General features: G+C 40.4%; 1 protein-coding gene across 9 annotated transcripts in view; it reads right to left on the bottom strand.

The window, feature by feature from the left end:
- The window catches only part of sec31a (SEC31 homolog A, COPII coat complex component), a 115,727-nt gene extending 90,814 nt beyond the window's left edge, over positions 1-24,913 (bottom strand). For 8 of the 9 annotated variants that reach the window (XM_072552668.1, XM_072552722.1, XM_072552807.1 and 5 more), the window contains exons 1-4: positions 24,745-24,913; positions 14,336-14,428; positions 9,646-9,769; positions 4,349-4,547 (exon numbers count right to left, since the gene is read on the bottom strand). In XM_072552668.1, coding sequence (XP_072408769.1) covers positions 4,349-4,547; positions 9,646-9,769; positions 14,336-14,428; positions 24,745-24,877 — 549 coding nt within the window. In that variant the 5' untranslated portion in view covers positions 24,878-24,913. The remainder of the gene's footprint in view (positions 1-4,348; positions 4,548-9,645; positions 9,770-14,335; positions 14,429-24,744) is intronic. The other variant, XM_072553170.1, reaches the window with a different exon arrangement.
- Between the last annotated feature and the right edge of the window lie 1,937 nt (positions 24,914-26,850).

Below are 26,850 nucleotides of genomic sequence, written 5' to 3'. Positions count from 1 at the left end.
TGCATACTTTTCTTAATGCCTTTTATCATTCTCATTCTGTGTTTAACTCACTAACCCCCAATAGTTCACCTACTTTCTCTCAACTGCCCTGAGCTAACAACTTTCCAAGAATTCAATGTCCATGCGACTTTGCTATCTTGTGCACTTGTATTCTTTCATCGCACTAATTAGAAGGTACATCTTCAATTGTCTAGGCCTCAATACCCTGTCTAAATCTCTCTATTTTGGGGAGTAAGTATAAAAATCCATCACTCATTGACCTCTTCATCTTGAGAATCAAATAGTGTGAAAACAGACCTTTTGGTCAACCAAGGTCCCAAATTAAACTGTTATACATGCTTGTGCTTGGCCCATATCCCTCCAAACCTGTCCTATTAAATACATTTATATAAAGTTCACGAAATGTTATAACTGCACCTGCATCTACTACTTTTTGTGGCAATCATTCCACAAATGTGTAAAAAATAAAATTGCCCCTCATGTCCTTTTTAAAATCTTTCTCCTCTCACCTTAAAAATATGTCCCCTAGTTTTGAAATGCATCACCCTGGGGGAAAGAACCTTGTCATTCACTTTATCTATGCCCATCACGATTTTATAAACCTCAATAAAGTCACCCCTCAATCTCCAATGTTCCAGTGCAGAAAGTCTCAGCCATTCCAGTCTATCTCAAGCCCTCCATTCCCAGCAACATCCTGCTTAACCTTCAGTTTAATAACATCTTTCTTATAACAGGGCAACCAGAATGGCACAAAGTTCTCTAGAAGAGGTCTCACCAGCATCCTGTACAATGTCAACATAACGTCCCAAGTCCTATGCTCAAAGGTCTGAGCAATGAAGGCAAGCATGCTAAACGTCTTCTTAGCCACTTGCTGAACCCCTTAGTCTCTCTGATCTACAACACCACCCAGGGATCTACTATTAATTACACAAGTCCTGGCCGTGTTTGTATTACCAAAATGCAGTACCTCACATTTAGCCAAATTAGGTTCCATTTGCCACTCCTCAGCCTACTGGCCCAATTGATCAAGATCTCTTTGTAATCTTAGATAATTTTCACTCTCCACTATACTGCCAATTTTGGTGTCATCCGCAAATTTACTAACCATGCTTCCTATATTCTCATCCAAATGATTTATATAAATAACAAACAATAGCAGACCCAGAAGAACAACTTCTGAAGGCATTTTTGTCCAAATGTTATCATACCAAGGACAGACCTTATCAACACAAAATACTGTGGATGGAGGAAATCTGAAATTAAAATAGAAAATGCTGGAAACACTCAGCAGGTTAAGCAATATCTGTGGAAAGAGGAACAGAGTTGATGTTTCATGTTCATTAAATACATGTTTAACCCTTTCCAGTTCAGCAAAAATTAGTCACACTGTTATGTGTCCCCTCCACAAATGGTTCCAGAGCTCAAAGTTTCCCTGTTGTCTCACCTCCCCCCCGCCACCCTTTTTGATAAGTTCTATAAGAACAAAGAACAAAAAAAATTTACAGCCCAGGAATAGGCCCTTCGGCCCTCCAAGCCTGAGCCAATCAAAATATAATGTCTAAATCTGTCGGTCAATTTCTAAGCATCTGTATCCCTCTGCTCCCCACCTGCTCATGTATTTATCTAGACGCATCTTAAATGAATCTACCGTGCCTGTCTCTACCAGTTCTGCTGGCAACGCGTTCCAAATGCCCACCACCCTCTGTGTGAAGTACTTGTCACGTGTATCCCTCTTAAACTCTCCACCTCTCACCTTAAAAGCGTGACCTCTCGTTACTGAATCCTTCACCGTGGGAAAAAGCTTGACTCTATCCACCTTGTCTCTACCCTTCATGATTTTGTAAACCTCAATCAGGTCCCCCCTTCAATCTCCTTTAAACCTAACCTACTCAATCTCTCTTCATAGCTAGCACCTTCCATACCAGACAACATCCTCGTAAACCTTCTCTGCACTCTCTCCAAAGAGTCCACATCCTTTTGGTAATGTGGCGACCAGAACTGTACACAGTATTCTAAATGCGGCCAAACCAATGTCTTGTACAATTTTAACATGACCTGCCAGCTCTTATACTCAATACCCCGTCCAATGAAGGTAAGCATACCATATGCCTTCTTGACCACTCTATCCACCTGTGCAGCAACCTTCAGGTTACAATGGACCCGCACTCCCAGATCTCTCTACCCATCTACTTTTCCCAAGGCTCTTCCGTTCATTGTATAATTCACTCTGGAATTAGTCTTGCGCTTTCTTAACTTGGTTTCCAAAGAAAACAAATTTATGCTCAGTTTCCAACTGGCTTTTCAGATTTTATGGTCATTGCATAATATGCCTGTTGCATATTTCCAAGAATTTGTGACTTAACTCATGGTAACATAAACCATTTCTACAGCCTCTCTTAAGACCAGTGCTGTGCTCTAATAAAATTATGAGATCCAAATGTAAACCAAGCTCTTATTTTCTCTCAATAAAACCCTCCACACTTTACCAGCATCCAGTACAGAGATGAAAATGGGCCACATAGCTAAGTTACTCTAGTCAAAGATTAAAAAGGGCTGAAGATTTAATGCTGCACCTGAAGCTTGCATGGACTTTCGATGAAACAGAATAGATGAGCAAAGATTGAACAGCGTGGTAGAAATGAAACAAAGAGCCAAGGAATATTATATTGCAGTCTTACTAGGCCACCGTGGGGGCAAGAAAACCCTGGAATTCTAACTTAAAGGCACTGCAAGCCTACACAGGCCAGAACAGTTCAAGGTAGCGGCTCTCCAGCATCGTCTTCTCAAGGACAATGAGACAGAATAAGTGAAGGAATAAAGGAAAAAAAAAGACTTTGTCCATGTCTCTAAATAAGACCACTGCTTTTAAAAATAGTAACAAAGCAGATCACCCACAATCTTCTCCGCCTACCTCCATATTCCAACTAGGTCAGCCCCATGCATGTATACAATGACACAGTGGCAAGCATCATTGATTGTCCTACCATAGAATTGAATTATTTTTTCCAATACTTGTTAATTTTGTCTTCATTAGCAGTGAGTGATTAAATCACATACTGATTAATTTGAGTTCAGTTGTTAAACAGTTTATTTTAGGAAGAAGTCATACCACTGGTCAAAGTGTTTATGGTTTCACTAATGTTTTATGGCTTAAGCTGATGTAAACCTAGGCTAACAAATGTGAAAATTATTTTGAAGTGGACGGGTCTTTGTGCAAAAACAATGTTTCAAAATAGTGACTTCAAGTCTGCAATAGGCTTGTGTGTGTTAGTTGGTGCCGTTATTTTGAGTTTTAGGTGGCAACGGTTATTGTTGAGTTGCATGTCGGTTATTGGTAGATTTTGTAGAATTCTTAGATTTATGATTTAGGATGACTGGACACATGAAGTTCAAGATGCCCTTTGATCATGAACAAGGGAGTCGTGGCTGGTAATGGTTAATAATTAGTGGGTACAATGCCCAACAAGGAAAACCAAAGTTAGAAGAAGAATTCAGTCAACAAAACAGAACAAGATACGACTGCCCAGTAAACTAGTGCTGCAAATTGGTATTCTGAAGTGGATCAATTGAAAAACCATTGCCTCATTAAGCATAATTTATCTTGAGCTTGCTTTGATAAACTTAATAAATTCTGTCAACCCTCAATTCTGTCAAATTCTGAAAACATATTAGCGCCTTGTAACTAATCAGGGCTAGTAAACTTAAAATTGGTTCTTTCAAACTCAGTCCATAGTTTAATTGTAAGATCTACAGCAATTGTAAGATAAAACACACCTCAAAATCCTAGACTAGAAGTGCACGAGAATATGCATCTCCACAAAGATCACTGCCTTTCTAGTTTGAAACTTGTATTTGAATGCATAGATGGTAGGATAAGTGTTTCTCTCTGCTGGCAACAAGAGCTAAAATGAAATGAAACTGATCTGTTGCAACTAAAATCCTATTGAGCATAGATTAATAGCACAAAAAGCCACTTAATCTTTTACCAACAAAAGGATGTCCAGGTTATGAAGTTCAACAGCATATTGGGATTGAGCACAGTCAATGCTGCATTTGACCTGGGAGTGTTTTTTGCTGATGCTGCAAATAAACAATCAAACCATTTAGTTTGCCTTCTACCCTCCTGATAGTTGAATGATAATAACAAACATGGAGCTGCTGATTAACCAGGGCACTCTACCCCTACCAGTTAGTCTAAGCCATCCAAGACATCCTATTTATGGAAACCTTTGGGAAACCAAAAATATTATCCCCATCCTTCACCATGATGGAGAATGACATATTTTCTGAGTTTTTTTTTCATAAAAACATGCATTTAGCAGATAATTTGAAAGTTGTGCTAACTTACCTGAAAAGGATTGAAATCAAGTGCTCTAACTGGACCAGAGTGTGTGTTATTCTGTCCAATCACAACATCCTCTCCTCCTGATATAATTTCAGATGGGTTGTACAGGATGATATTCCCATTTTCACCACCAGCAATTAGGACACCAGAGGACTGGCCACCCGCCCTGATTTCATGAGGACTCCAGATAAGCTTATGGTACCTTAGGAACATAAACATATAAAAGAATGATTGCGCTGAGTCCTAGGGACCAAAAAAAATCCTGCATTGCCTTCAGATTTGAACTGAGAAAGATAAGTTCAATGTGTTCATTTTTTACATCAAACCTAGAGCACAGAAACTGGCCATTCAGCCCAACTGCTCCATGTGCTCCACACATGTCCACCAATCATTCTTTGTTTAACCCTATTTGCATATCCTCCACTCTCGTCTCCTATATGTTCCTTTTAAAAGTATCTGTGAAGGGGTTGAAAGGGCAGTCCCCAGAGAATCTGCGACTGTCAGTTCTCCCAATCATTAATTTGTTGATGACATACAGCCCCAAATGGAAGATGTTGGAAGAATGAGAAGGGACAGCTTCATTATGGGGAGGGTGGATCCCTCAATCTGCTATCACAAACTAGAAACATCCAGCTCCACAGCAGAGAAGAACTCATCACTTAACTAACCAAAAGCAAACAGTGGAGGGATTGAATTAAATATAAAATACCAAATATACACGTGTAATAGTTGAACTTTTTAAGAATATTTTTAATGTTTAAATTTATCGAGTTGGCTATTACATGGATGCTACTTTTGAGGGGCTGAAATTCATGCTACAATCCAAAATACCATATCATTAGCAGAAGCCCAATTGGTCTCTAAATTAATAAAGAGGAAAAAAAACACAATGAATTATGGTAATTACTGGCCAAAGACAAGAGAAACAAAAATGAATTAGTAAGCTTTTATTCATATATACAAAACGTGAAGTAGAAATATAATACAGCTTTAAATCACAATTACGCTACATCTTAAATTAAACATGTCAAATACAAAAGTTCATTAAAATCCTGCAAAATCACACTGTTCAACATCTTCAGCACTGAATAAAGCGTTATAATTATCAGGATAAATGACATCTTCATATGGATCCTCCTCATAGAATCAAAGAGAATCATAGAGACCTACAGCACAGGGACAGGCCCTTAGGCCCAAACATTTCCATGCTGACCAAAATGTTTATCCACGCTAACCCCATTTCCTTGTACTCGGCCTATGTCCTTCTAAGCCTTTCCCATCCATGTACTTGTCCAAATGCCTTTTAAATATTGTTAATGTACTAGTCTCAACTACTTTTGCTGGCAGTACATTCCATATGCAGACCATCTTCTGTGTAAAAAAGTTGCCTCTCAGGTTTCCTTTCATTCTTTCCCCTCTAACCTTAAACTGATGCCCCCTAGTTCTCGATTCTCCAACCCTGGGAAAAAGACTTGAGTGCATTCACCCTATCCATGCCTCTCATGATCTTATACATTTTTATAAGGTCCTCCCTTCAGTCTCCTACACTCTGAAGAAAAAAAGACCTAGCTCTTCCAACCTCTTCCTATAACTCAGACCACTGAATCCTGGCAACATCCTTGCAAATTTCTTCTGCACTCTTTGCAGTTTAGTAACATCCTTTCTCTAATAAGGTGACCAAAACTAAATATAATACTCCAAGTGCGGCCTCATCAATGTCCTATACAACTTCTATACTCAATGTCTTGACAGATAAAGGCCAGTATGCCAAAAGCCTTCTTCACTGCCAAGGTCACTATGTTCCACTACCCTCCTTAAGGCCCCACTATTCACCATGAAAATCCTATCGTGATTTGACTTTCCGAAAAGCAAGACCTCACACTTATCTATATTAAACTCCATTTGCCATTTCTTGGTCCACTTCCCCAGCTGATCAAGATCCAGCTGCAATTTCTAATAACCTTCCTCACTGTCCACAATAGTGCCTATTTTGCTGTCTTACTAAAACCTTACTAATCATGCTTTGCACATTCTCATCCAAATCATTGATATAGATAACAAACAGCAATGGGCCCAACACCAACCCCCAATGCATACCACTAGTCACAGGCCACCCATCCAACAAGCATCCTTCCACTATTACCCTCTGCTTCCTACCATCGAGCCAACTGTGTATCCAATTTGCCAGATCCCCCTGGATTCCATGCAATCTTAACCTTCCAGAGCAGCCTACCATGTGGAACCTTATCAAAGGCCTTACTGAAATCCATATAGACTATGTCTACAGCCCTGCCCTCATCAACCTTCCTGGTCACTTCATCCAAAACCTCTAACAAATTTGTGAGGCACGATCTCCCATGCACAAAGCCATGCTGACTATTCCTAATCAAACCCTGTCTTTCTAAATGCAGTATATCTCAGAACCTTCTCAAGTAAATTACCTACCACAGATGTTAGGCTTACTGGTCCAAAGTTCCTAGGTTTTACTTTGCAGCCCTTCTTGAATATTGGCACAACATTTGCTACCCTCCAGTCTTCCGGCAAAAATATCAGCCAGGGCTCCTGCAATTTCCTCTCTAGCTTCTTTCAGTGTTCTTGTATATATCTATTCATGACCAGATTTAGCCACGTTCATAGATTCTAATACATCCACTTCCTCCTCTCCTGTGATCTGGACTATCCCCCCCAATATATCACCACTAACATCCCCCAAGTTCCCAAATCTTCATGTCTTTCTCCACGGTAAACACGGAGAAATATTCGTTGAAGACCTCACCCATCTCCTGTGGTTCTATACACACATGTCCACTTTGATCCTTGAGGTGTCCTATTGTCTCTTTAGTTTTTTAATACTTTTTATGCTTAAAGAATCTCTTTGGATTCTCCCTAATCTTCTCAGCCAAGGCTATCTTGTGCCCCCTTTTCATCCTCCTGATTTCCTTCTTCAGTAGCTCCTGTATCCCCTATATACCTTCAGGTATTCCCTTGATCCCAGCTGCCTCTACCTGAGCCAATGCCTCCTCCTGTTTTCTGATCAAAGCCTCAATATCTCTCGTCATCTAAGGTTCCCTATTCCTGTCAACTTTGCCTTTCACCCTCGCAGGAAAATATAGACCTTGAACTCTAGCTATTTCACTTTTAAAGGCTTCCCAATTGCCGGAGGTCCCTTTGCCTACAAACAAATTACTCCAATCAACCCTTGCAAACTTATTTCTCATTCCATCAAAATTTGCCTTGCCCCAGTTGAGAACTTGAACCTGTGGACAAGTTTTATCCCTCTCCATAACAATTTTAAGATTAATAGATCTATGGTCATTGATCCCAAAGTGCTCCCCCATTGTCACCTCAGTCACCTGTCCTGCCCTATGTCCCAAGAGTAAGTCGCTTTTTGCCCTTTCCCAAATAGGACCCTCTATATACTGCTTGAGGAAACTTCATCTTCACTGTCTGTAGTTAGCGGTAGCATATCATCCACTTTTTCTTCTTCATCTACATCACGCCATAGATAATCCTCTATACTGTCCAAAGCATTTGAAATTCCACATTTATTGAATGATTTGAAAATAATGTGAGCTTTTACTTCCTTCCATGGATCTACGATCCATTCACAGATCAGTGGCAGTGATGGAGCCCTCCATACTGTCTTCTTTTGTGTATGCTTTTTCTCCGTTATCCATCCAGTTATTCCACTTCATTCTGATCATGTCCTTGAATGGTTTATTGACACCAACATCTGTTCATTGCAAAATGCTTGTAAATCTGCTGGGAATTACAGCTACGTCAGTGTTATGGGATCGGACGTTTCCAACAACGTCCTTCACTAGATGTCATCTAAACTGGTGCCAGACAAGAAAACTCTTTTCCTTCTGTAGTCCACCAGGGTGTAAATTCCAAACCTCCTTTATCCATTTTCTAAATCCACCTTCATCCATCCAGCCTTGTGGATGCATATGGATGCCAATTCCTTTTGGAAATTTGTCCTGTGGCAAAGTCTTTTCCCTTAAAAACAGCCATCAGTTTTAACTTGCTGCCATCAGCCAGACAAGAAAGAAAGAAAGTCAACTGCTTTTCTCATGGCCAGTGGTTTTCTCCTTTTTGGTTCACAGTTCGATTCTCTGACAAGTTGACAGTAACACAGGTAGTTCTTCTATAAAGCGATGGTTGCATTCTTGTGAGCCCACGCTATATAAAAATCGTGCATTAAAAACAGCACTTAAAGTGAATGGATCGTAGATTCATGGAAGGAAATAAAAGCTGACACTAATTTCAAGTCATTCAAGAAATGAGAAAGTTTGAATGCATTGGACAGTACAGAGGGTGTGAGATGCAATCACGTTATAGCCAACATATTTTAACAGTTCACGCTTTAGTGTGTCCTATTCATTAATTGCATTACAGCTAATTCACTTTGACTAAACACGCATTATAGCCATTCAACCTCCAACGCAGATACCTTGTAGTCTTACTTTGCCGATTTCTGATTACAAATTGGTGAAACTGTGATATTGTATCTTCTAGTTCAGCAGATAGCTTTTGTGCAATCTTACTTCTCTGCCGAATTACTAAGTTATGCCTTCTGATGAACTTGATGCACCATCCAGCACTTGCCTTAAAATCCCAAATTTTATCCTTCTCTGATTCATTTCATTCAGATGGCTTCACGATTAACACACTTTCCATTTTGTTGATTTTCAACTACCCACTCAGCAACATTTTTCTTCCAATTGTGTCCTCTTGCTGGGTTTACCTCCGGAGGCACACTTTCATTTTAGCATCATCTGAAGTTGGTTCAATATCCTTCTCCAGTCTCTCACGAGCCTCTCCGAAACACAAAATTCTCTTGCTGCTACACTGTTAATTGTCTTCTTTGTAACTTCAATAACTTTCAGTTTAAACATTGCTATATATTTTTGTTATTTTCTGCAGGGCATTTTTACACAAAATGAAGAAGAAATTTCAAAATCTCAACTTGGTATATGACTATTCCACGAGATTGATTGTCACCTGACTCTTTCTTACTTTAAATTAGTGTGAATTGTACATCAAATCACATAATAACATGAACAAAAAATTCATTTCCTCATCCTAACATTTATGTACAAAGTAATACCTTGACTCACAAATGTTGATCTGTTATCTGTGAAGAACTAGGGTAGACTTTTACACTAGATATATAGAAATTGCTGACTTTTTGGCCAAAAATAGGGGGTCGACTTTAATACGAGATTGACTTTGACTCGAGTACATATGGTACATTTTGTGCAGGATTAAGTTAGGATCCAACACTTTTTTGATTTTACCTGTGTGGGGAAGAAAAGGAGCCACATGATTTCATATCCAGGGTACAATCAGCCAGATCCAACTCAAAGATCTCCAGGGATGCATTTGTGCTGAATGTCGCATCCAGCTGCTGTGCTGAGGTGCCTGTGTTTAAAGTTAGAAAAAAATGTAAAGACACTGCACAAAGTCACTGCAGCCTAGCACCAAAATAAATGTAGATTTAGGTTTTCTGGACATGAATCAACTGTGTCTTTGCAAAATGCTGGTTATTGGCTGCTACTATCAGTTTTAAAAATATACACACACCAGCTGCACAACATTTCAACCAGTTAAACAGCAATTTCCAAATTCCATTGTTCAGACAGTCTCTTCAAACTTTGCTGAAGTTCACAGCCAGATACAGTTTCTATAAATCAGAAAATGACTTTTTTTTGTGCACTGTAAATGTGAAAGTTTTTAAAGTTTTACAGCTTTTTATCTATATATTTTACATCAGATATTTCCCAACATTGTATTGCTGACTTCTCCCATCTGCAGAAAAGAAAACCACGGTTACAGCCTGAAATAAAAACAAAATTCTCAGTAGTTCAGGCACTATCTATAAAGAGAGAAGCTTGCTTTGCACTTCAGGTCCACAGAAGAGATGTAGCAGGTTTTTAAGCTAGTAAAAGTGGGAAGGGTACAAAAAGGATAAAAGTGAGGATATGCAGTAGGAGACAAAATTACAAAAGATCTGGTCTCCAGCCCATCAGAAGGATGTTGTGAAACTTGAAAGGGTTCAGAAAAGATTTACAAGGATGTTGCCAGGGATCTGAGCTATAGGGAGAGGTTGAACAGGCGGGGGCTGTTTTCCCTGGAGCGTCAGAGGCTGAGGGGTGACCTTATAGAGGTTTATAAAATTACGAGGGGCATGGATAGGGTAAATAAACAAGGTCTATTCCCTGGGGTGGAGGAGTCCAGAACTAGGGGCCATAGATTTAGGGTGAGAGGGGAAAGATATAAAAGGGACCTAAGGGGCAACTTTTTCACACAAAGGGTGGTGCATGTTTAGAATGAGCTGCTAGTGAAAGTGGTGGAGGCTGCGGCGATTACAACATTAAAAGGCATCTGGATGAGTGCATGAATAGGAAGGGTTTAGAGGGATATAGGCCAAGTGCTGTCAAATGGGACTAGATTAATTTAGGATATCTGGTCGGCATGGATCAGTTGGACCGCAGGGTCTGTTTCTGTGCTGTACATCTCTATGACTTTAATTAGTGGTACCAATTGAAGTGAGTGGTAATGCCATAAAGGGAGAAACAAAGAAATAAGATATTTTTCTACAGAAGGCATGAATAGCAAAATGATGAACACCTACCATCCAAAAGCAAAGAAGAGAGAAAGAGAGTAAAACCAAAACCAGCAACAAAAAGGAAAACAAAATGAAGGCAGATATGGTCTGACATTTTTGAACTTAATGTTCAGTCAGGAAAGCTATAAGATTCTTTATTGGAAGATGTAGTTCTTTGAGTTTATATTGAGATTTGAGAGATGGGAACAGAGAGGTCAATGTGCAACAATGTAATTTGTCATTCCAATTCACCATCATCCTCCCACACTGATCTCTGTAATCAGCCAGCTATTGTGGAACAGTTCCCTGTACCAAGTAAGCTCACACAAGCTCAAGAAAAATCACCTCATCTCTCAATTAGACACTTTATAGCTTTGCCTACTTGATATGGAATTCAACCGTGTGGGCGGCACGGTGGCACAGTGGTAAGCACTGCTGCCTCACAGCACCAGAGACCCGGGTTCAATTCCCGCCTCAGGCGACTCTCTGTGTGGAGTTTGCACGTTCTCCCCGTGTCTGCGTGGGTTTCCTCCGGGTGCTCCAGTTTCCTCCCACACTCCAAAGATGTGCGGGTCAGGTGAATTGGCCATGCTAAATTGCCCGTAGTGTTAGGTAAGGGGTAGATATAGGGGTATGGATGGGTTGTGCTTCGGCGGGGCGGTGTGGACTTGTTGGGCCGAAGGGCCTGTTTCCACACTGTAAGTAATCTAATCTAATCTAATCTAATCAACAATTTAAGGCCATAATCTCCACTGCCAATTTTTTTTATTTCCACTTCTGCTCTTACTCTGGTTTTCATTTTCAGGTGGCCACTAATCGACTTTCCCTTAGTCATATCTCCCTTACACTCGCATTTTGCATCCGTACTATTGCCACTCCCTTTCGCCTTATGCAATCAATTCTTTCTTCATTTAATCTCTATCTTCCACCCTTTCACAAATCATTTCTTGTGTTCTTTTCAAAACCCTTCCCTTTCATTTGTTTAAAACCTATTACATTTTGTCCAATCCTAATAGAAGGTAATTGACCTGAAACATTACCAAGTCTCTGCACAAGAGTATTTTTAGCACTTCCTGTTTTTATTGCAGTTTCCCATCATCCCCAGTATTTTACTGTTGTATTAATGGTTACAGAAAATACTGATCTGGTTAAAAAAGTTAATTTTCATTTACTAGGTACCAGTTAAAATTACACAGAAGCAAAGCGCAAGTAGGGATAGGCAATAAAAGCTGGCCTAGCTGGTGAAGTAAACGTCTCCTGAACTTTAAAAAGAAACTTTCAACACAACAATGACAAGATTGAATTGATCCAAAAAATATGATTATTTTTCATACTGTAACTGAACAACTAAGGCTCTTCCATGAGCACTTCCAAACCCATAGCCTCTACTTCCTAGAAAGACAAGGTCAGTCGATGCTTGGAAAAACCACTACCTACAAGTTCCTCTCTAAACCACACACAATCCTGACATGAAACTATATGGTAGTTCCTTCACTGTTGTTGCGTCAAAATCCTGGAATCCTTTCACCAACAGCATTATGGGTATACCTGCACCCCAAGAACTGCAGCGGTTCAAATAGACAGCTTACTACCACCTTCTCAAGGTTAATTAGAAATGGGTAATAAATTGATAAACTATCTTTGGTAGAAAGCATCAATGTTGCTTTATACTCAACTTAAACTGAAGTGCACAAGGCATCCAACCATTGCTACAGCAACAGGTTAAGTTTTTAACATTACAGCTCAAAGGAGATGCTTTCGTTTGGAGAAGTTCTTGATGCTCTTTTAACTAATTGGGAATTATCATCGAAATAAACAAAAAAGGCATTTTAAAATTTCCAGTTTCAGGCATGTGACTCTCTGTAATTACTACAGTACTACAGGCAACTATATTCCATCTATCTCCACAATGGCAAACCGGTTCAGGTTAATGTTTAAGAAAATAATCCAAGATGTTGACCAAATAAAGATTTTCAGCACAGGATGTGACTATTCAGCTCATCATTGCCCCGTCAGCCATAAAGATGCATCAACCTAAATTCCACTTTCCAATTCTTGGGGGTAACCCTTTAGGTTAAGGCACCTCAAGCACATATCAAAGTGATTTTTTTTCCTTTGCAATGTGAGGTTGCGTCACTATCAAACTTTTGAGCACTGAGTTCTAGACTCTCACCAAATAACCTTGAGATATCTCAGGTCTTCCCAAGACTGAAAGGAGCAGCTAATGTTTGGATTAATCTAATATTTATCCGACTACATCCAGCCAAAACAACAAGGTCTTTTATTAAGGAACACAAGGATGAGGAGTAGATCATCTGACACCTCAATCCTTCCCTAACATTCGATCAAATCACAGGTGATTTCACTGTGGCCTCAACTCCACTCTCCTGCCCAAAGTCCCGGACTCACTCTCAATGAAAAATTATATTCCACAACCATAACAAGCTGCGCTACTCTCTTAGAAGGAAAATTTCAATGCCTTCAAACCTCAAAAGAAATTCCTCTTCATCCAAGTCTTCAGTGGGAGAGCCTTTAAACCATGCCCCTTCATTAAAAGATTCCTCCACAAAGTAGGACATCTCTTCACCACATACCCTTGTCAATTCCCCTCAGAGCATTACATATTTCAATAACATTACTTCTCAATCTTTGAAACTCCAAGAAGGGTAGGCCCAACCTGCTCAAACTTTCCCAATGAACCATAGAAAGATTATGGCGCAGAAAGAGTCCATTCAGCTCACCATATCGGCAATGGGTGAAAGTAAACCTAGTCACATTTTAATCCCACCTTTCAGCACCTGCTCCCTAGCTGTAAATTACAGCATTTCAGCTGCAGATCCAAGTGTCTCTTAAACAAGTTTCTGCTTCCACCACTAAACTAAGCAGCAAATTCCAGACAACTATCATCATCCAAGTGAAAAAACCTTTCCTTGTGTCCCTGCTAATCCTTTTCCTGATGAACTTAATTCTTAAAGACCACTCCTTCACCCAAGGAATCAAGCTTCTGTTAACCACTTCCAAGAGGAGCCTCCTCAATCTCTTTAACTCAGGAGTAAGTACTCCAGCTGCAGTCTCACCAACATCCTCAATAGTTGCAATAAGTCTTCACTACACTTATAGCGCATCCTCTTTACAACAATGGCCAATTTTCTCATTACTTGCTGTACTGCAAGCTAACATTTTGAGATTCTGTACAAGCAAACCCAGATCCCTCTATACCTGCACTACATTTCCCCTTTCCATTGCAGCATTGATTCAGGCACATGTTCATGTTGCTCTTTATCTGTAAGATTGTTTCACATGGACAACTATACTATTCTGATTTTTGTGAACCATTTGAACTTCTCCAAATGTTAGTCATTCATCTGTAGTTTTCTTACCTGCAGCCAGGTAAATAGGATGCTGTTGAGCTGGGCTCCATGCTTGGATAGCAGTCCGATTGATTTCTTTAAGCTTCATTCTTGCTAGCTGAGCTGGGAAATAAAGATACCAAGTACCTCAGTGTTGGGATAGACATAGAAACAATAAGGATCAGAACAGCAGTTATTTAAATTGCTCGGCTGTTGAAAATGCTACCTACATGCTCCAAATGCACAGAAGCAGCCAGAAAAGTATCTTCGCCTTTTAAATGGAGAAGCCCACAGTCATATTTACAATGAAGGTCTACGTCAAGGTTGGTGGCCCATGATGTAAACAGTCACCGAACCATTACAGTACAAAAGGAGGCCATTAGGCCCATCATGCCTGTATCAGCACCATTAGCGAAGTCCAACCTCCTGCCTTTCCCCCATATCACTGCACACCATTTCTATCTAAATAACCATCCAATGGCCTCTTGAATGCCTCAATTGAACATACCTCCATCACGTTTCCAGGCAATTCATTCCATTTCCTCACTACTGTTCCATTCCCTAACACTGTACAAAAAAGGAGTTTCCCACATCACCTTTGCTGCATTTGCACATCTATTTAAATCTACGCTCTCTCTTTTTTCTTAAACCAAACTAGTGGGGACAGCTTAGAATTATTGAATCCCAACGCTGCTGAAAGAGGCCATTTGGCCCACTGTGTCTACACCGACCCAGTGAAGAGAATCCCACCTAGACCCAGCTCCCACCCTGCACCCATTACTCCGCATTTATCCTGGCTAACCCACCCAGCCTGTATATCCCTGGACATCATGGGACAAGTTAGCATTGCCAATCCACCTGACCTGCACATCTTTGAACTGTGGGAGGAAACCAGAGTATCCAGTGGAAACCCACAGACACAGGGAGAACATACAAACTCCATACAGACACTCGCTGGATGCTGATATTGAACCTAGGTCCCTGGTACAAGTGAGGCAAGCAGTATGGCCTACCGAGCCATTGTGCTGATCTCCACATCTACTCTGTCCAACCCACTCATGATTTCAAAAATTCCATCAGAACACATTTGTGATTGAAAAACGTTTACCAATGAAACAAAACAAATAACGCACTTGAGAAAAATACAAATTGCTCAAGGTTCTGGAGTGCTTGGAGCCTTCCTGCATCTTGCCCTGATGATCATATTTCTGTGTGTGGACCTAAACAGTGACAAATGCCAATTGGATGATAGGCCATAGGACATAAGAGCAGAAGTAGGCTATTCGGCCCATCACGCCATCTCCACAGTTAATGAGATCATGGCTGATTTGATAATCCTTAACTCCATGTTCCTGCTTTTTTATCCTTAACTTTGATTCACCTTCTGATTAAAGTTCTGTAACCTCAACCTCGAATATACCTAACAGTCCAGCCTTATTAGCCGTTTGGTAAAGTATTCCATAGATTCACTACCCTCAGAGAAGAAATTCCTTCTCATCCCTGTCTTCCTTGGGTCCTTTGCTTTCCTAGAAGGGGAAACAACCTCTGCACATTACTGTGTCAAGTTGCCTAATTTTGGTCTCTTCAATAACCAGGGTTACTGGGTCCACATGGCTTTGGGGGCACACAGTACCTATCCATAGAGTTAAAACTACATATGTATATTTGTACCACTGTAATCCATGAGAAGTTGAAGAACTGCAGCATCTGTCATTTGTGAATTCAGAAATTATCTGCTAGAACCGATTGTTAAACCCTCTTTATACCAAGGATTCAGAAACACATTCAACTGAAAGAAAAATATCAGGCTGGTTCTAAACTTATAGAAAGTTTTATAAATAATTTACACCATTGAGAACATCATGTCAAAATTGAAGTCTTTGCTTGATTTGTAAGTTTTAAGCTAAGAATCTTGTATGTTTCAATAAGGTTGCCTCTCATTCTTCTAAAGTCCAGTGAGTACTCATAAGTCCCTTTATACCCAGGAACAAGCGAATGAAACTCCTTCAATCTGCATCCTATGAAAGTATATCTTGCCTCAGAAATGGGGATTAAAATTGTCCACAGCTATGGCCTAACTAATGCATTGTTTAGTTTTAGCAAGATGTTGCTATTTTCATAATCTACTCTCTTTGAAATAAAGGCCACCCTTTCATTTGCCTTTCCAGTACCTGCATAACTTGTATGCTAGCTTTTTGTAATTCATGTACAAGGACTCCAAAATCTTAGGAGTTCTGTATCTTCCAGCAGTCTTTTTCCATTTAAATAATATTCAACTCCTCTATTCTCCCTGTCAAAATGCATAACCTCTAGAATTATATTCCATTCTGCCGTGTTTTGCCCAAGCATTCAACCTATGTTCCTCTGCAATCCTGTAGTCATGAGATATCCACCCACTCAACTGTCACAGAGACTCCTCAAATAATCACTGAATACAGTAGACATACAGTCATATTCAACCACACTAAACTATTTTTCCCAGGTATAGCAAATTCAGGATAAAATACAATTTTCAATAAAAATTGAAAAAAGCATATTTTACAAAATAGGTTCCATGCTCAGCAGAGTGGAGGTTCTTGTCCACATTGTAAAGGAAGAGAACAAGACAGGTTCAGCCCAAGCTACCTTAGCTCACCCAATGAAGGTTACAGAACTGTCATTAACACTGGGAAAGATCACCAGTTCATCTCTTCACATGTGGAAGGATCTGAGAAGGAGGAGAAAATAAGATAACAAAATGGGAGAAAGAAATTTAATTCTTTCTTTTTTTAAAATGGGTCCTGCTCAGTATTATTAAATTCAAAAAATGTTACCAGAAATACATGAAGAAATTGATTACCAAAATGTTGTTCTAATACATGCAGAGAAGTAGATCCGAACAAAAAAGTAGCAATCAGCAAAATCCCAGGACTTCATTACCTGCCAAATAAATACCATAGTGACTGCAAAAGATCACTTTATCAATAACTGAAGTAGATTGAATGACATTCCTACAGAGAATAATGCAGTCAATCAGCAACATTTCAGTGCATACCTTAATGACATATTTCAGTGGAAACACTCAAAGAATTTCTTCAATTTTAAAATAAATCAATAAGAATTGAAAACAAGATATGTTCAATTGTTAGCAATTCTCCTTTATGAAAAGGAGTTACAGTGGACACATGCAAATTATGAAGCTAAAGTGAGTACTACAGATGCTGGAGATTAGAGTCAAAATTAGAGTGGTGCTGGAAAAGTACAGCAAGTCAGGCAGCATCCGAGGAGCAGGAAAATCGACATTTCGGGCAAAAGCCCTTCATCAGGGCTGAATTCCTGATGAAGGGCTTTTGCCTGAAATGTCGATTTTCCTGCTCTTTGGATGCTGCCCGACCTACTGTGCTTTTCCAGCACCACTCTAATTTTGACATGCAAATTATGAGCCAAATAAATAACTAAATTAAATTCATGCCATTAGTTTGATGAGGTTACACTCCTCACCTGCATATACACACACACAAAGACACGCCCCACAGTTTTAATCTGACAGATGTGATTAAGAAGGAGCAATAGGAGTTTTCACTGAACTGCTTCAGCGTTTTGGACCTTAAGGAAGTCAGGTAATGACGTTTACACAAATAAAAGTCAGTAGAAAATACAGAAGGGATTAATACAAAAGTGGATAGGCAACTAAGTAAAAAGATGGTGAGTTTGGTAACATGGACTTCCCTCTCCAGATAAATTTACATTGCAGAGATAATGGGCCCAATGTTAACTCTAGGACTAATTTTAACTAATTTTACACAATAAAAATGCACAACTCAACTGCTTACAAGATAGGAAAATGGCATTTCCCCTAAAGCTAAAATTGCACTTAGCAGCAAAGGCAGGGAAAGTAGTGATCGAATTTCAATGATCCTATTTTTTAAAAAATTATGAGCAATCTTCAGAACCGGCAGATCATAGAGAATTTTTTCCTCTGACTTTGATTATTTCGGCTTCTGCATTTTCTCTCATTCTTAAGATTACTCCCCACCCACTGCTGGCCAAAGTTACTAAGTTTTAGAAAGTTCAACTCCACAACTTTTCTCTCATGAGTGAGATTTGAACCATGACAGCAAGGCCATCATTAACTGCTTATCTTTAATTGCACTTGAGAAAGTGGTGGTGAGCCAGCTTCTTGAACAGTTGCAGTATATCTAGTATAAAGGTGGTAACAATGGTGTTGAGATTTTGACCCAGTAGCAGTGAAGGATCAACAATATATTGCTAAATCAGAGTGATGTTGTCTCACCAGGGAAATGTGGAGACACTGTCCCATGCAACTTCTGCTCTTGTCCCTACAAGTGGTATAAGTTGTTGGTTCATTTTTTGTTTAATCTCTCTTGCCTACCATCCAAATGCAGGCTTTTCCTTTGTTCTTTTCTCAACGACAACTTTCCTTGCCTCTGCCCTTTGTTAAAAATTGTTAAATTAATTTTTTGCCATTATTTCTGATGAAAGGACATGATCCTCAAACATGAATACTTTTTTTGCCACTGTGCTACTTGACCTCCTGAGTATTTCAAGCATTTTCTTTCAGCATATTCCTACGCGCAAGTCCTACAGTTTAAAAGCTCCCTTTAAGTTCCTTCTCAAATGCCTTCTGAAAATGCATGCCATCACTGTTTCTCCCGTATCAATATGCTGCATTACATCTTCCAAAAACACAATGAAAGTTGCCCCAATGCTAGCAGCTCCAAATTTGCCAATGTCATTCCAAACATGTATTATCTCAACTCCAGATTATAATCTCAGGTTTGCCCACTCCTAATGTTAAGGTGACTTATGAAGATGTATAATGACGATGATTACAAGATTCAACTGCTTGAATGGATCTTTTTCCCTTCTGTCATATAGGTTCTGTATGAAACAGTCAGCAATAAAAATGATTCAGCAAAATATAGGTAAAGATGAACAAAACTGGCGCTCAGGGAAAATGGGGGAGACTTGGGGCTCCAGTGTATGATGTCAATTCCATGATGATGGGACTAGAGTGTGAAAAAGATAGGATAGAAAGATAATTAAATCTGAAAAATTATACATGGGGGGAATCACAAAGCTGGTTCTGGTTGAGACTATGCTGTTGTTAACAGTGGTTGTATTACTAATGACAACTCGCTGATCATAGACAAACTAACCCCAAGGGTCAATGCACAGTCCACGATTACTGTGGATCATGTACTCTGCTATCAGGTTATTCATCACATGTTAAGCTCCACCTCAAGTTTGCTGAACACATCAATGGAATTGCAATGAGACACAAAATGACACAATGATACACTAGCTCAACATCAATCCCTTCCTTCATACTCAAACCCAGATTGTAAATTTCACAGACCAGTCAACAACCCTTCAAAGCAGTGAGCTCAATCCCAGCAAAGCTAGATCGAATTGACACCCAAACATAGCACCAGACAATCATATATCGAATACTGCACAGGAATCCATTCAGCCCATCCTGTCTTTGCATTTTAGCCTGAATCAATGGTTAGCATAGAGTTATAGAAATGTACAGCTTGGAAACAAACCTTTCAATTCAACTCGTCCATGACAACCAGAGAGCCTAAATTAATTTAATCCCATTTGCCAGCACTTGGTCTATATCCCTCTAAACTCTTCCTATTCATATACCCATCCAGATGCCTTTTAAATGTCGTAATTGTACCAGCCTCCACCATAGAGACATATAGATGTACAGCACGGAAACTGACCCTTCGGTCCAACCCGTCCATGCCAACCAGATATTGCAACCAATCTAGTCCCAACTGCCAGCACCCGGTCCATATCCCTCCAAACCCTTCCTATTCATATACCCATCCAAACGCCTCTTAAATGTTGCAATTGTACCAGCCTCTACCATTTCCTCTGGCAGCTCATTCCATATACACACCATCCTTTGCGTGAAAATGTTGCCCCTTACGTCCCTTTTAAATCTTTCCCCTCCCAATTGCAGATATTTTGTCACTGATTCTGGGCTGTTCATGCCAACACTAATGTCTTAGTGCAGACTTGGCTAAAATAAGCACAAACCAAGATCAAAATTTAGACTAAGATAAAAACGGGGTGGGGTGGGGGTGGGGGTTGGGGGGGGGGGGGGTGGGGAGAGGGAATAAAAGGAGAAATTATACCTGCTCCATTAAAGCACTACTCTATTTCTTGTTCCATGCCATTTTAACATTTAACACATATGGTGGGAGGTGTGAGGGGGTTATATAAATGTACATTCCCACATGCTCCGATATGCACACAAAGAATGTTTCCCTGCACAGACAACATTCCCTCCCCTAAAAAAGGCTCTCCACTTTGGTTTCTGCTAAACTGTTGTTGTTGTTGACCATGGAGGTAGTATGGAAAAATAGTGTGGCACTAATTTTCCTGTACAGCCTTGGAGAAATATCTGCTACCTATAATAGCCATTACCTTTCTCCATATTAATGCACAATTATATAATTAAGCAGTGAACACATGTGATATATTAATGTGGATTAGATCATTATGAAATTTACAATAAAGCCAATTCATAGAGTTATGCACATTGGCCTCTTCATATCACTCAGTTTTTGCAAAGAGTTCTTGGCCAACTGAAGAAACTGAGTTTACTCTAGTTGAAATCTGCTGGTTCCGAAACATGTGTGTTTTGGTTAGATATGGGTCAGTTGTAATCAATTCATAGTGAAGAGAAAATGACTGCACTTAGCTGCTGCTGTGATCATCTCAATAAGCTCTAGCACATTAACGATTACCAACTAAGCAAATATTTATGCTTGAATCAGAATTTATGCATATCCACAGAAATTAGAAGCAGTTTGATATATCAGATTTCTTGGTTTCTAGATACTAGATTGCTAACCCATATGTTTCTTTCATGAATTAATATTAATTTGGCAGAGTTGCAGCATGACAACAACTCCCTGGCACCCTTAAACCAGTCAGCACAGGGCAGGAGACCAATAAGCTCAGAAAAGCTAAAGGTTATATATTTTCACAACTTTATTCTATTTCTGCACAAAAGGTAACCATTCAAAACACACTTATCAATGCAGTTTCAACTGAAAACTTTAAATCTACTTGTGCAGCTCAATGTGCCATTTTGCCAAAGGTTTCGGAATAGGCCAGCAGTAAGCAATTCCACTAAGTTGCCAAAAAAAGTATACATTTAATAAATTTTCAAGGGTGACAGTGTACAAAGAAAAGGAAGCAGCAAAATGATTTTGCATTTTTATTCCTGCCTCTCTCAGTCATGATCTGACTGGATCTCTGAAAGGATACCATTCTGTATTTAGCTATTCCCAACTGGAGTCTGTGTGTTCTGTGTTTGGTTCTGGTTCTCCCAGTTACAAAAAGCTTTGTCTCCCCATCCAATCCCAGGAGATCACCACATGACTAATTATATAATCGACCCTGCGCACATGGCAATCTGTGGCAGTGACAGCATTGCTGCATGGCTAAGCTTTGAAAAAATAGATTGCAAGTTAATAGAAACTAAAAGATCTCCGCCACATATATGATAGCACATGGACTGAATCTTTCTAACGCCCTTTTGCAAAAGTGCTTCTTGTTTAACAACAAAGCAACATCATGCCTGACCCAAAGCAAACCCAGCTGATTATTTGGCAGCATTTACTGTTATTTTTGCTTGCTGAATTGTAATATTTCATTTGCTGATGATATGAAGATAAATGGTATTCTAAGTAGTGTTGACAGAGGCCTGGATACACAGATTATCAAAATATCATGAATTGAACAAAAAAAATCATAAAGGCTAATGGAATGCTAGGCCTTTATATCTAGCAAACTAGAATACAAGGGAATATACATCAGGTTTCAGCCATAGAAAGCACTAGTTAGACCACACCTGGAGTATTGTGAACTGTTCTGGGGACTACACCTTCAGGAGGATAGACCGGTATTGGATATTAACAATGTAGATAGACCAGAATGATACTTGGACTCCGAGGTACTTTGATCAAGACAAATTACGCAAACTAGGGTGCATAAACATAAATTATTGCCTGTGGATGAACAGACTGGGTTTAGGAAACATAGCCTAATAATTACAGTCAGACAAGTTAGATAAACTATTTCCACTGGTTGAAGAATCAATAACCAAGGGACACGGTGTGAGAATTAGGGCCAGACCGTTCAGGAGAGATATTGGGAAGCACTTCTACACACACAGGGCAATTGAGTTTTGGAACTCTCTCCCCTAATTGGTTGTGGATGCTGAATCAGTTGTTGCTTCTAATAATAGATAAAGCAAATGTACTAAGGTAAGTGGGGCAAAGGCAGGTACATGGAGGTGGATTGCAGATTGGCCATAACCTCAATGAATGATGGAACAGGCGGAATGGTCAACTCCTGTTTGGGGTTGACATATGGACATGTGTGTATATATACACACACACACAAAACGTGGTAGATGATTTGACCATTTGCCAGCAAATGGTAAATGATGCTAAATTAGTTTAAATGTTAATTGTGGGGTTTCTAAAGTTCTATCAACCAAGAATCTTAAGAGACATGGGGCAAAGGTGGATATTTGGAGTTAAGTCAAAGATTACACTGAATATTGGAAGAAGCTGGATAGGCTAAATATCTTAGTGCAATTCCCCAGGTCCTGTATTCCCCATATTAATGAAAGTAAAGATTTAAATTGTTTAATTATGGTAGGACTGATTATCTCTTCGGAAAAAAGTACAATAAACTCATACTTCCTTTGAAACATAACTGCAGTCCTCTCAAACATATTTCTGACAAGTAAATTAACTGCTTAAAAAGCAAGCTGAAGGTGTACTTAAGAGTGTTAATCCATGTGCTCAAATGCTGGGGTGAGACTCAAATAAACAATCTCTGACTCAGAAGTAAAAGTGCTATCAATGAAGCCAAACATCAGCAGGATTAACCCTCAAAGCTGCAATTCCTAATTCACCAATAAACTAACAGACCCAAATTGACTGAACTATCTATAGAGAGATTTCCAACAACAACCCTGATAAGAACAGGATTAAAGATAACATTATCTGTCCTAGTAATGAATGGCTAGCCCAAGACTCAATTGGGGACATCAGGTGGAGAGTCTCGCATAGAAGTCCAGGCTCTTTCCATCACTTGTCCCCTCGGTCTTCAGTCTCACCAGCACTCATCCTGAACCAGAGCTGACAACTGGACGAGTACACTGGGAATGTACTGTAACAGGTTAAGTATTAACAAGCACACTTTTCTTCCCATCTTCTTGAGACAAACAAGGAAATCTTAAGCAATTAAAAGATTGCTAGAAGCAATTTTCACTGAATTGAAACATACAATGTGCCCTCCATCATGTTCTACTATTGATCTGTCAAATCATCGCACCTGTTTGCCGTGGGGAATGGAGGTGGGAGAAACCAGTTTTGTAGAGCACCTTTCCCAGATAACTTTACCAGCAGCGCAACACTTTGAAGCGTAGTCACTATTGTGATGTAAGAGAAGTAGCAGCCAATTTGTGCATAGCAAACTCCCACAAACAGCAAGGTAATAATGACCCAGATAATATGTTTTGTTTAATGCTCCTGACTGAGGGATAAACACTGGTGGAAATACCAGGGGATAAATCCCATGCTCTTCTTCAAAATAATGCCATGTGATCTTATGAGTCCACCTGACACAGGTCCTGGGCTTGACGTCGGTTTTGAGGGACAGCACTGCAGTACCAGCTTCAGCACTTAATGTTCAAATCTCTAGACTGGAGCTTAATTCCACAACCCTTTGACTCAGAGGCGAGGTTGTTAGTAGCTGAGGAATGGCCCAACTCCAGGATTTGAGATGCAAAAGATGCAAGTTTTGAACATTTCCCCCACACCACACACATACACACAAAACCCACTGCATTTTCATTGCTGGACATAAATAGTATTATTTGGAAAAGGGGAGGGAGACTAAGATCAACCGGTGAACAAAACAAAAAGGCAAAATGATGTAGAACAGTGTTGACCAGTAGAACCCTTGGATTGGAGAGAGAGAGAGAGAGAGAGAGTGAATTGGGCCGCTCTGATGGTGACAGTGAGTGAACCCCACTGGTGATACAATGCTGACACAGACAGTACAGTATTTCAATGTAAACAGCAAGAAACATTGAATCCAGCAGACAGACTGCGAGGATCGGGGAAAGTTGGATCTTGCTGCAAAAAAAAATAAGGCAGAGAAACGAGTGAAGTTTCAGAGCCGGCCTCCAGTCAAATCAAAACCCATTTATAAAAAGGAAGCCCCTGGGAGCGGCCCGGGCTGCAGCTTCCCTGCCGATCCCTGTGCTCCCTCAGCTGGGAGAGATTTCACAGGGAGCCGGGGCCCGCTGGAGGAAGCTCCAACAGAGCAGCTGCCCGTCCTCCCCCTCCCCGGGATCCAAGGCACTCACCCCCCTCCTCCCCGAGCTCCCGGTTTACCTCCGGCTCCGCCTGTCCCCCTCCCGGGCCGCCGGTGCTTCAAGTCCACGTCTCCACCAACGTGGCAGCCAGAGCAGATTGGACCGACCCAGCTCCACTTCCGCTTCCTCGGAGTGCAAAGTCCGCCCAGCATCAGGCACCAGTCAGCGAGGGAGGCAGGGAGAGCAGATCCTGCAGCTCGGACCAGGAGGAAGAGGGGGCAAGACCCTGAGGCAGGGCAGCAGCTGGAGGCACCCACTGGGGCACACAATACTGCAGCCCCCCCACTGTAACCCAGGCACTGAACTGAACCTCACCATTATCACAGTCAAAGAGCAATCACACTGTGGGATCAATGAACTATTCTGTGCACTCCAAAAGAGTTGAACGGCTACATTTGAACAACTGAATGGGCGTCCAAAAGATATCCCTCAACAATCTGAAAGATCATCGAACTGAGTTATCGACTGTTTCTCTCTCGCCCTCCACAGATACTGCCTGATGTACTGAGCATTCCTAACATTTTGTGTTTTAAAATCTGTTTTTTTGTCATTGAAAGCAGAAAATGCTGGAGAAAGTCAGTGTCTTGAAGCACTTGTGGAGAGAAAAACAGTAATGGATCGAGTCTGATATGACTCTTGAGAACTGAAAGGGATTAGAAAATTTTGTTTTTTTTAATTCTGTACACATTCAATTTGTTTCACTCGCTGCACTTGCCCCTCTGTCTACAACATCGAAACACTACTTTCAACCGCTTTCAGTTTTAACAGTCATATCTGACTCGAAACATTAACTATTTCCCCCCCCCCCCAGATGTTGCAAGACCTGCTGATTTTCTCCAGCACTTTTTTTCAGATTTCCAGCATTCACAATAGCTTTTGTTGTTTACGAAAAGTGTTCTGCTCCTCTCTTAAATTGGCATTTTACCCCACTTTCTGAAATAAATATATAACCAGAAATAATTCCTGACATGCAGTTTCCTGACTTAACTTGCAGTAGCTCTTATCAAATGGACTGCAAAGAAGGTTACCTTAGAGTACAATGGGATCTTGATCACATGGGCCAATGGGCCAAGGAGTGGCAGATGGAGTTTAGTTTAGATAAATGTGAGATGCTGCATTTTGGAAAGGCAAATCAGAGCAGGATGGTAATGGTAAGATCCTGGGGAGTGTCGCTGAACAAAGAGATCTTGGAGTGCAGGTTCATAGTTCCTTGAAAGTGGAGTCGCAGGTAGATAGGATAATGAAGAAGGTGTTTGTTATAAAGAAAAAAGAAAATTACAGCACAGGAACAGGCCCTTCAAGCCTGCACTGATCCAGATCCGTTTTCTGAACTTGACACCTATTTTCTAAGGGTCGGTATCCCTCTGCTCCCTGCCATTCATGTCTCTGTCTAGTTTCATCTTAAGTGATGCTATCTGCCCACCTCTACCACCTCTGCTGACAAAGTGTTCCAGGCACACACCACCTTCTGTGTAAAGAATGTTCCATGCATATCTCCCTTAAACTTTACTCCTCTCACCTTGAATTCATGACACCTAGTAATTGAGTCCCCCACTCTGGGAAAAAGCTTCTTGCAATCCACCCCGTATATACTTCCCATGATTTTATAAACCTCAATCAGGTTCCCCCCCCCCACCAAGTTCTGTCTTTCTCATGAAAATAATCCTAATCTACTCAACCTCTCTTCATAGCTCGCAACCTCCATACCAGGCAACATCCTGGTGAACCTCCTCTGCACCCTCTCCAAAGCATCCACATCCTTTTGGTAATGTTGTGACCAGAACTGTACACAGTATTCCAAATGTGGCCGAACCAAAGTCCTACACGACTGTATGCTTTCCTTTATTGGTCAAAGCATCCACTATAGGAGTTGGGAGGTCATGTTGCTGCTGTACAGGACATTGGTTAGGCCACTTTTGGAATATTGTGTGCAATTCTGGTCTCCTTCCTATCGGAAAGATGTTGTGGAACTTTAAAGGGTTCAGAAAAGATTTACAAGGATGTTGCCAGGGTTGGAGGATTTGAGCTATTGGTAGAGGCTGAATAGGCTGGGGCTGTTTTCCCTGGAGTGTCGGAGGCTGACGAGTGTGACCTTGTAGAGGTTTATAAAACCATGAGGGGCATG

This window comes from Chiloscyllium punctatum, chromosome 1 (genome assembly GCF_047496795.1).
Source record: "Chiloscyllium punctatum isolate Juve2018m chromosome 1, sChiPun1.3, whole genome shotgun sequence".
Taxonomy (NCBI): domain Eukaryota; kingdom Metazoa; phylum Chordata; class Chondrichthyes; order Orectolobiformes; family Hemiscylliidae; genus Chiloscyllium; species Chiloscyllium punctatum.
This window is presented reverse-complemented; position numbering and strand designations above follow the sequence as displayed.